We start from the raw sequence: 11,543 nt of genomic DNA on the forward strand, positions 1-11,543 counted from the left end.
ATATAGTCATATTGATTATAAACAAAAAAACATAGCGTAAAATAAGATATTTGCACATTTTAATCATAATTAAAATGTAAAATTATAATAAATATGTAATGTTTTTGTATGTGTACTTAGAAAGTGAAATATATAACACAAAAACAATACTACTTGATTTTAAGAAAAAAACGGCAAACAGATATAATTCATGTTGAAGGTTATGTAAGGTCATTGTCCTTCGATTATCGATAGTAAGCATTGTATACATCTTATCTGGCGTATTTGTTCAACATTTAATAAAAAAATTAATCTATTTTTTTATCTAATATTACATTCCGAGTGTGCAAACGTTGATCAACAAAAATTCTACTGATAAAATTACTTAGTTACTAAATTTTTCTTTAATGTACATAAATAAATCATTTATCAATCAACTATGCCTTCCACGTGTCTTCTAACTGATTAAAGATCGAATTTCATTTGTTTCATATTAAGACAAAACGATGTCTACAAACATTCAAATTTTTTCGGCATAAGCCAAAAAGATGTACAAGTTTCATTATAGCTTGTACAAAATTATAAATGTTCATTAAAATTTGTCTTTTTTTTACATATTTTAAGTGAAAATACAGAGCAGACAACTACTCCTTTGATCATTTCACAATGTTTAATATATTGTTTTGACTTTATGTTTGTGAGAATAATGTGCCTGATAAAACAGGTCACACATTATCAATCATTTGACACCATTTATAAAGATAGCTAAAATATATAGAGGTTAGAATCCTTCCTGATACTGTTTTGAATCTAATTTCGCTTGAATTACTTCCAATTGCCTCTTTGCTTCACATTGTGGGAAATTTTGTAAATCATAATATTGTGGTGCTATTTTAAGCAACCAATCAGCTGTAAAAAATATAATATTTATAGTATATATAATAAACAAATTTCTTTTATATTATTCAATAATAAAAATATGACTTACGTTTAATATCTGTAACTGTTCTGATATAATTTTTGGTCGTAAGCACAAATTCATTATAAATTACCCACTCAGGTTTATGATCTAAGCAACTGCTTGGATGAAGTTGTACAATTTGATTATCTTTAATAGTTAAATAATGACCAGTCCTCTCTAAATGAGCAACCTAGTATACAAAAGAAAAAAAAAAATATTACATATTAGAGAAATATTTTTCTTGAAAATATTACTTTCAATTATATTTACCTGCATGAAAAAACCGTTTACAAGAGCTTTTCTAATATTAATATAATAATCTTTTGATGTGAACTCTGTTGAAGTACGTTTTAAACAAAATCTATCCATTATTCTACTTAGTTGTTGTCTAACATTATCACCACTTTTTAAAGATCGGTAATTGACGAAATTATCGTAACACCATTGTGGATCTTCGAAATCTATAAAGAAAAAAAGATAAATTATTACAAAGATATATAATAAATTTTAATAAAATACTTACTTTGCTTAAAGGCATGATAGACATTCAATAACGTTAAGTGGTCTCCATCGATATGTGCAAATCGCATTTTAGCATCATCCGCAGCTTTCTTTGATTCATTTGGCCTCACAAAACACTGCGGGACTAATACAATATCAATCATCAATTTAAAACCACGTTACCTTACCATGATCCTGACTTAGTAACTTTCGCTTTTATCGTATTAAAATTAATTTAAACGCAAAACAAGATACGAACCTAAGTATCGTAAAAAGAATACTTTTTAATAATACTGTACCTGACAACATAGCAGTAATGCTCAATATCTCATTACTACAATTATGATTGCAAGATGCGATGAGCATTTTTGCCAATTGTGGATCTAATGGAAATTCTGCCATTACAGCACCCAAATCTGTGAGATTTCCATCATCATCTAAAGCGGCCAAATAATTAAGAAGTTCTAGAGCTCTCATAAGTGTTTCTGGTGCAGGAGGATCCATAAAATCAAAATGTACCTAAATATGTATAATAAAAAAAAAATTATAGAAAAAAATATTTTATAAATATAAAATAATAAATTGATCTCATAAAAATGTAATATACCAAGTCATCAATGCCAAGTTTCTTTAATTGTAATACAACACTACCAAGATTAGACCTTAAAATTTCAGGATAAGTGTTATCTTGCATTTCATTTTTATATGCCTTTTCTGTATATAATCTAAAACATTTTCCAGGTCTTGTTCGACCAGCTCTACCAGCTCTTTGTTGTGCAGAAGCTTTACTAATAGGTGATACAAGAAGAGATTCTACACGGATTCTGGGATTATATACCTGTTAAAAAATATAATGAATCAATAAAATTAATCAAATACATAAAAAGATACAAGATATGATACAAAAAGATGAGAATAATTTAATACCTTTTGCTTTGCAAATCCAGGATCAATGACAAAAACAACACCATCGATGGTTAATGATGTTTCCGCGATATTAGTCGAAACTACTACTTTTCTACCAATAGCACCATTAGGTTTTGTAGGTGGTGTTGGTTCAAAGATTCTTTGTTGAAGATTTGGAGGCAGTGTAGAATAGAGTGGTATACACTTGAGTTCACCTACTTCTGGACCTAAATTATCCATTTCTCGTTTAATTCTTTTACAAGCTTCTTCAATTTCTTCTTGACCAGTTAAAAATAAGAGTAAGTCTCCTACTACTTCTTCACACATATGTATTTGAGTAACAGTTCTGATAGCAGCCTCTAAGTAATCTCTTTCAGGCTCTTGTGTATAAAAAATTTCAACAGGATGAGTTCTGCCAGGTACATTCATTAAAGGTGCATTATCAAAATACTGTTGAAATTTTCCAGCATCTAAAGTTGCACTCATAATCACAAGTTTCAAATCTGGTCTTTGTTTAATCACTTCTTTTAACACACCCATAAGCAAGTCTGTGGCTAAAGTTCTTTCATGAGCTTCATCTAATAATATCACTTGATAAGCATCTAGCATAGGATCTGACATGCCTTCACGTAAAAGCATACCATCAGTCATATATTTCAATATAGTTTTTGGAGAACTACAATCTTCAAAACGAATGCTGTATCCTACTTCTTGGCCTATTTAAAAAATTACCATTAAAAACATACATAAATGCCTTAACTTTTGATTTAAAAAATAAATATTATTTAAATATTATTTAACTTAAAAGAAAATAATACATACCTAATGCAACATCCATCTCTTCCGAAACTCTTTGTGCAACAGACATAGCTGCTACTCTTCTTGGCTGAGTACAAGCAACACCCTTGTTGCCAATACGCATTGAATATTCTACACACCATTGTGGTATTTGTGTAGTTTTACCTGAGCCTGTTTCTCCAACAAGTACAATACATTGATGTTGTGCTAATAATCTCATAAAATCAGCACGGTATTCAAATACAGGTAGAGTGATTCTTTTTTTATAAAATTCATGATATCTTGGTGTATAAGGTAGACTAGTATAAGGATTTATCTGAACTTGATTTTTTGGTGCTGTTGAAGGTGTAGTTGTACTATTGGATGCTGCTGAGCCATCTCTGTGAAATAATATATAAACAATGAAATATATAAAACTAGTTTATTTTATTACTTAAACATTGTTTTATTTATAATAATAAAATATAATATATGTATAATAACATCGTAAAGTAACGAGAGTTGAGAACACTTCATTGGTTATGAAAATCAATTAGATAAAAAACAAATGATTAATTTTAAATTAAAAATTTCTTTAGTATATTTATAATTAACCATAAATTTTATATTTTTAAAATTTTTCTTATATTATTTTTTTTTTCAAAAATATTTCTCATTTGTAAAAAAAGAAATTTAGTTGAGAACCTTTGTGGATGAGTTGACCAAACAAGTCAACAGCAATAGAAATGATTGTTTTATGAATTCAAAATATTAATTTCATAAAATTTTATTATCATATAATCGAACAATTCAACTGAACAATTACATTTACAAAAATTATTTTCAAAAAATGAAATTTATTAAATGAGATGTACCAGAATTATAAAAACTTATAACAATGCACATGGTAAAATATCTTATTGAATATCTTAATTTTTACAAATAAAAAAGAATCAAAGACTTACGCTTTCCGTTTAATATACGGATCCACAACCTCGATTCTCCGTTTTGACATAATTCTTGTCCCTCCGCAGGCAAGCAAAGCAAAATCTGTTTACGAACTTCTACACAAGGCGTCACAAAATGGCAAACTAACAGGCTAAAGCTTCCTGTAATTGTAATCACAAAATACAACGACAGATGGAGCTACAGATACCATAAAATAACTATGAAATAATGTTATACAAGAAATGTAGCTTAAACGCGGGTAATTTCAAATTTACATAAAGGTAAAAAATTTTATTTTAAAAAAATAAATAGTTTTAAGGTAAAAAAGATATTTATTTTTTCATTTATTATAATTAGAAAAAATATAATTAGCTATATCATTAAAGAGATATATTTCTAATAATGTACATTGCTTCATTATCACATCCAAAAAGTAATGTTGATTTATCAATATCAATAGTATTTATTGGCTTATGCATAGCACTATAAAGCGAAGTTACATTAACTTTACCATTTGTACCAATTGTATTTAACCAATGTGTATTTGTAGGATCTAAAAAAAATGATAATTTTTTTTAGTAATTTAAAAAATATATTTTTATAAAACTATTTATGAAACTTACCCAAACTTAACTTTGAATGTTGAGCATTATTCCAATGCCATAATTCACCACTTCCTGAACATGTAAACAAATTTTCTGGTCTATCAGGATGAAAAAGTATTTCACTAACAGTTTTTGCATGAGCATTGAGTTGAGACATTGGATATGTATTATGTCTTAAATCCCAAACTGTTAAACTTCCATCACCACCACCAGCCACTACAATATGTCTTTGAGTTGGATGATGAGCAATACTTGTAGCTTCCGTCTATAAATAACTTTTTTTTTATTCTAATATATACATAATTTTTTACAAATAATATTAGTCAAATCATACTTTTGCTTGATCAGAAAGCATAAATGTTGTAGCAGGAAGATCTTGATCATTTCTTAAATCCCAGACTTTCATATGTCCTCTTATATTTCCTGTAAGTATCTCATTATGTCTTAAAAAATCAATGCAATATAATGAGCAACTATCTGCATCATCTGAAATATAATATATTTATTTTTGAAAACAATATACAAAATAAATATTATAAAAATAAAATATTACAGAATAAAATTCTATAATACCAATAACTCTAACTGGTTGTTTCTGTCCAGCTGTTAGAAGATTAATTCTTCCATCTTCTCCCACTGAAGCTATATCTTGTTCAAATGTGGAAAGTCCAGTACAAGGTGCATAATCATTTGTATTACTATTAAAAAAGAATTTATAAAACATACAATATAAAATAAATAAATAAAAATCTTAATAAAATTTACTCAAATCTGTGTATAAATTCCCATGACATGTGTTCTTTAAATTGAGAATATGGATTTTCATGGATTTGTAACAATCTAACAGTACCAATAGATGTTGACACCACAAAAAAATCTTTCGAAATAAACTGTAAAAATAATATTAATAAAAAAAATTGACAAATATATTCTTCATTAAATAATAAATAAAAACCTTTATTTCAGTTACATCTCCGAGAATTGCATAGGATGAAACGACTGCTGGATAGGATTCGCCATCATCATTCATTTGAAATGTCCAATGCGTTACTTTATTTACCTGAAAAGAAATAAAAAATTCTAATATTGCAATTAAATATATTTATTAATAAATATAATTCAATACAATAATTATATATAATTTATATATATATATATATAACAATGTAATAGGTTAAGTCCATTGAAGATAACCTTACCGGATCGTCCCAACTACCAGTAATAAAATTAGTAGCATCTTCAAAATCTTCGTGTTTCCATCTAATTTTAGAAATTTTTTCCGATACAAATGTACCTTGTACATTTTCACTCATTTTGTTATTAAAATACAGTTTAATTTGGAATATAAATGATAAAAATCAGGATTACCATCCATATATACGCGCGTTTCTACGCGACTATTAAAAAAAAACCGCTAAATGTATTAAAGGAAACTTAGCATCATAACATAAAATGAATGCTTATAATATATATATTATATTTTTATTCCTTTATTTTTAAACATTAAATATGAAAAAATTGTTTTAATTATTTTATTTATATTTTATATATATAATACTGAAGAAATTTATGTATTTAAAATTATTTATTTAAAATAATTTGAATATATATAAAAAAACTTTAAAAAAAGATTCAAGTAAAAATCTAAAAGAATATTTTAATTTTTATATGAAAATTAATTACAAGAGAAATAGGGATTTATCTTTATTTGATAATTCATAAGAAATCTAGAGGACAGTTTTTTGGGGATCATGCTACGAACTACATCTGCATCTTATAGCTATTAAAATTTAAATTGTTTCAAATAATATATTTTATGAATTCTAAAATTTTAAGAATTCTGACACAGTTATTTAAAGATGCTATCGAATCTATTTTTATAAAGACTGGAAATCGAGATATTTTTATTTGAGTAGACAAAATTTCGAATAATCTTAGAACGGATCACTTACAAGATGTCATCGACGGTTTTGTTGTTCTTATATCTGAATATGCTCTACTTAACTTGCTGTGATGTAAGCGTTTCAAGACTATGTAAGTATTAATAAGAAAGCAAAGATTTTAATGTTGCATATTTAAGAATATACATTTTATTTAAAAAAAAATTAAAATCTTAGCCAAAATAAACACAAATTTATCAAGTGATGAAAGTGTCACGGAAACGCAACAAGCATCTTGTAAAATTGCTACGGAAAAATTAGTTACTAGTGCACATGCAAGTATCACGAGAGTACTTACTGGAACTTGCAATACAAGTAAGAAATAATTATTTAATTTTTTTATTTTTTTTATTTAACATTTTCTATCATTTAATTTTATTCGTAAATAACAGAAATGATCGATGAAAAGCTACAAGCTTTAGAAAAAAATCTAACTAAAGAATTGGAAGAAATCAAGATATTACTTTACACAATTCTAGAGATTAAAAAAGACTTGCCAAAGTTAACGAAATTATTCGATGACTATCACGAAGAAAGTGAGATATTAACTCCAAGACAATTTGAAATCGATAACTTCAATAATACGATCCAAAGAATTTCAACGTTAAACGGTTTGTATGCGTTAAAAAGGAAAATTTGAATAAGAGAATTAATAAATTTAATAAATTTATTTCTTTTTTTATATATGATTTATTATTATATTATATATTTTCTCTATATATTTATATAATAAAGGAAACCGTATAAAAGCAAAATCAATATAAAATAATAAAACGGAATACAAAATTTTTGACAATATTTTAATATGTTTCAGGATCCGCAAACTTCTTTTTTTATTATTGGCAAATAAAACATTTTGATGAGAAACTTGCCAATTGGAAAACTGCTCGTTTCATACGCAGTTCAACATTTTATGTAGGCCACAATGGATATGCCATGTACATCAAAGTTACACCGCGATATTTTCCGGACGGTACAATTTTCATAGGGGTCGGATTAACTCGTGGTTACCACGATTCCATTCTTGAGTGGCCATTTCCTTATAAGATTCGTCTCGAGGTAAAACAAATAATTCCAAATTTTATTATCTCTTTTTTTATAAAAATAATCGTTCTCTTATAAAAATAATCCTCAGATTTTAGATCATTCATCCAAGGAATCACAACGAGATCGACGATCACGAATCTGGGATCCATCCATGCTTTGTTCGGAATATTTTTGGGGTCGTCCAAAATTAATTGGAGAACCAGATAATCCAGAATGCGTTGGATTGAGCGTTCCACGACAAATTCTTTTCTATAAATTGCCGTTTTCAATCGATCACTTATCGAGCAATACGAAATATCTTTGGAAGGGAAGTATCACAATAAAGTTAACAATTTATCTTTAGATGATTTTATTTCTGATGATCATATATATATATATATATTTATATATACATATACATATAATAATTTAATCGATAATAATATATTTTTTAATTAATTTTATTTAGTTTTTACTAGAAATATAAACAATTATGTAAAAGAAAAATAAATAGATTGAACTAAATAAATAGAATATTTTCTATCACTGAAATAAATTATTTATTAAAATGAAAGAACGGAAAAATGAAATGTAATAACAAAATAATATGTTTTTTAATATTCCACATCGCGAATAATTCGCATTAATCGTTTATTCAAATGATGAGATTTTACTAAAAATTATTCTAGAGATGATGATCGAATGTCAATTCTTTTGTGAAGAGGCATTCTACCAGATAGATACATCTGTGGAATTCCAGATAATTGATATTCGTTCATGTTTCGAGTAGCTGCTCTTAGCAATGCCTTATAGATAGAAAACGGAAGTCGGATGTTGCCATTTATTTCCAAATCCTGAGAATCAGTTGGATTTTCGTGGAAATTTCTTTTTTTCCCGCATCCTAAAAATAATTGATTATTTTAAATAATTGTATCTTTTGTTATATCGAAGATTAGATTCTTTCTCACCGGTAAATGCATTGCAAAAAGGTCTCTTCATTTTTAACGATTCATCTGTCGTAAAAACATCTAGAAACTGTTGTTCCATCTAACAATTGATTTAATTTCAGTTAATTATTAAAATAATTATTGATGTCATTTATTTTTTTTTGAGATGATGTAATTTACCTTGCTTTGAGATTCTTCAGAATGTGCCACATTCATTAAACATACGAATGTAAGGATACAGCAAATGTAATTGATTATCTAGAATAGATAATCGAAGAGTATTCAATTTGTTTAAATGAAATAAGAATTTCTGTTTTTCTTATTCATTAAACTCATAAGTTAATGAACCGATAATAAAAAGAATGAAAAATTAAGATAAAATCTCAATAATTATATAGATCTACACGTAATTTCTAATAAGCACGTTGATTATATAAGTATCATATGTGAAGCTTTGAAACATGTTAACTGTTATAATCTGCTTATGACTTTAATCAGGTTTGTACTGTGGTTAATTAATGTCGAACGATACTAGCTGGTCGATTATCCCTTCGAGCGATAAGTTCGCCATCCATGCAAATCAAACTTTTTAATTTTATTTTGCAAATATATAATATATCAATGAAAAAAATTGATACAACGTAATGATATGATTCAATAAAAATAACTTGTAACTTTCATTTTATTTTGATAACATCTCAATGAATATTAAAGTTAAAATTTCGTTATTACTTTAAATATTTAAATAGTTTCTCGTTGAAAATTATAATGAGTTAATTCAAATTTTATTATCAATTGAGAAAGCAAATTGAAAAAAATAATGCAGCTTTCCGAAATGTATTAATAAATTAATAAAATTAATAAATAGAAACATTATTATAATAGATCAGAAAATTAATATAATCTATATAAATATACACACATAATCTATATAAATTATATAAATTATATTATCTGAGAGAATATTTTTAAAAACATACGTACAAAAAATATTACATATTTAAATACAATAAATTTTTCTAAGATCGATTTTTATCATGTAATATCGTGAGATGTTTTAAATATTAATAATATTCTCATATACGAAATTACTTTAACAATACTTTAACAAAGAAATTTTTTCCTTTATCGATTAGATTAGAGAATTAACTTATAATTAACTTGTAATATTTTCAAAATTATTGAAAATTTAAACAGCTAAACGAGTTAAAAAAGTTACCTTCATATCGAATGTCTGAACTCTAGAAATCAGCTGCAACTTTGGAGAAAAGATTTGTAGAAACTCGAAAGATTCTTCTTGATTATTTCTCGATTATTTTACTTTCTGTACTTCAAATAAGTAAGTTTCTTGGCTAAAGATTGATATTCACTGAAGAAGTCAAGTCTCCGTATGAGGGATGAAATCGCGCTTCGGCTCTTCAAATACTCATCCCCTCTTTCGTTGTTTCGTTCGAGGGCGTAAATACATGCGCCGAAAGAACGCATGATCATTCATAATAGTCCTCGAAACAGTACATTTAACATCCCTTATACAAATTGTGGATAGTCTAAGATGTAATTTGCAATCTAATCGGTAAGAAATGCAGAAATTATGCATTTGATCATGTTTTGTTTGTAATAATCATGTTTCATCTATTTTAACTATTCATGCATTAAAGATTGAAGTCTATATACATAATATACATATATAATATAAATATATTATATGATATATAAAAATTATCAAATATGAAACAATTTTAAGACATTTTAAATATGTTAAGCAATTAAAAAATAATATCTATATTTTTTTTTATATTATATTACAAGAAATAAAATTCTAAAAAGAAAAGAATAATTTCCCTTTTAAATCTAGTTTCAAAGTAACTTTCTTTTCTAGAAAATATTATCAAAAGCTAAAAGATGTAAATCTTTAAAAAGTATGAAAGGTTTTAATGGTTTTCTACCTCTTATGACGTTATCTCATTTATATCCAACCAAAAAAAATAACATATTATATTTGATAAATATGCAAAAATTGAAAACAGGAGATCGAAACATTATACAACGATCAATGCAAGAAGCAGCTTATGAAGCATTGACCGATAAGAAACTTCGTGTAAATCAAAGGAAAGCAGTCCGGGGTTAAGTACTTACAACGTTTGCACATCAGAACCCGCTGAGTTACGTTAAAGTTGTTCAATCCTTCGTAACTGCGTCTCATTCATCCTCTTTTATTTAAATTTTTAATCATTTTTTTTTTTTTGAATATTTACTCGATTGTATATTAAATACAAATTAAAAAATATATGTATATCGTATAATATATTTCAAATTAAAATATTTTTTAGAAATAAAATATTTTTTTTATATATATTTATATGCAATAAATTTTTTTTTATGTACAATGTTCATTGCACACATGAATTTTCCAAATGAATTTTTTTTATTATAATATTTAATCTATAAATAAAATTTTTTATTAAATTTTTATAAATTTTGTTGTCATTTTTTATGCACTTTCAAAAATATATTTATAATTGAATTTATAATTGATTGTAACTTAATGAATAAGTGATATGTATTAAATTAATATTATTCTTGATATATATATATATATATATCAAGAAAATTTATATATAAAATGAATCATTTTATCAGTATTTCGCTTTGTTAAAAATGCTTACATAAAAATTATATCTAGATTAGATTTCGGTATATTAATTTTGGTATATATTAATTTTGATATATAATAAATAAATATAAATGATATAATTTATTAAAATAAAAAGAAAGAAAATAATTTTCGTACGTGTTTAATATATTATTCAATTAATTGTAATAATCAATAAAATTAATAGAATTTTTTTGAATAAACAACATTTTTACTAGTTACAAAAATACAACCCTCGAATGCCTGGATAGCTCAGTCGGTAGAGCATCAGACTTTTAATCTGAGGGTCCAGGGTTCGAG

General features: G+C 25.8%; 3 protein-coding genes across 4 annotated transcripts; 1 reads left to right on the top strand and 2 right to left on the bottom strand.

Moving 5' to 3' along the window:
* Positions 1-37: 37 nt before the first annotated feature.
* LOC102673822 (putative pre-mRNA-splicing factor ATP-dependent RNA helicase PRP1) lies at positions 38-6,123 on the bottom strand. Of its 2 annotated transcripts, XM_006620254.2 has the most exons (15): positions 5,877-6,123; positions 5,633-5,737; positions 5,443-5,567; positions 5,251-5,375; positions 5,012-5,163; positions 4,696-4,942; positions 4,481-4,625; positions 3,170-3,525; positions 2,369-3,063; positions 2,049-2,279; positions 1,741-1,960; positions 1,464-1,586; positions 1,211-1,401; positions 968-1,130; positions 38-888 (listed from the first exon to the last, which is right to left on the bottom strand). In XM_006620254.2, exons 1-15 carry the CDS (start codon positions 5,988-5,990, stop codon positions 761-763), a joined length of 3,120 nt encoding a protein of 1,039 aa, XP_006620317.1. In that variant the 5' UTR covers positions 5,991-6,123; the 3' UTR covers positions 38-760. The 2 variants fall into 2 exon arrangements, with proteins under 2 accessions (XP_006620317.1, XP_031368547.1); XM_031512687.1 differs by lacking the exons at positions 4,481-4,625; positions 4,696-4,942; positions 5,012-5,163; ... (2 more) ...; positions 5,633-5,737; positions 5,877-6,123 and adding an exon at positions 4,090-4,262.
* A 259-nt stretch (positions 6,124-6,382) lies between these two features.
* LOC102674450 lies at positions 6,383-8,070 on the top strand. Its single transcript, XM_006620259.2, has 5 exons — positions 6,383-6,711; positions 6,795-6,932; positions 7,010-7,228; positions 7,432-7,676; positions 7,753-8,070. Exons 1-5 carry the CDS (start codon positions 6,633-6,635, stop codon positions 8,005-8,007), a joined length of 936 nt encoding a protein of 311 aa, XP_006620322.1. The 5' UTR covers positions 6,383-6,632; the 3' UTR covers positions 8,008-8,070.
* A 135-nt stretch (positions 8,071-8,205) lies between these two features.
* On the bottom strand, positions 8,206-10,189 carry LOC102674583 (cardioactive peptide-like). Its single transcript, XM_006620260.2, has 4 exons — positions 9,810-10,189; positions 8,771-8,848; positions 8,612-8,690; positions 8,206-8,544 (listed from the first exon to the last, which is right to left on the bottom strand). The coding sequence occupies exons 1-4, from the start codon at positions 9,813-9,815 to the stop codon at positions 8,324-8,326; spliced, it is 384 nt and encodes a 127-aa protein (XP_006620323.1). The 5' UTR covers positions 9,816-10,189; the 3' UTR covers positions 8,206-8,323.
* Positions 10,190-11,543: the final 1,354 nt, after the last annotated feature.

The sequence above is a fragment of the Apis dorsata genome, unplaced genomic scaffold (assembly GCF_000469605.1).
Source record: "Apis dorsata unplaced genomic scaffold, Apis dorsata 1.3 scaffold_499, whole genome shotgun sequence".
NCBI lineage: Eukaryota > Metazoa > Arthropoda > Insecta > Hymenoptera > Apidae > Apis > Apis dorsata.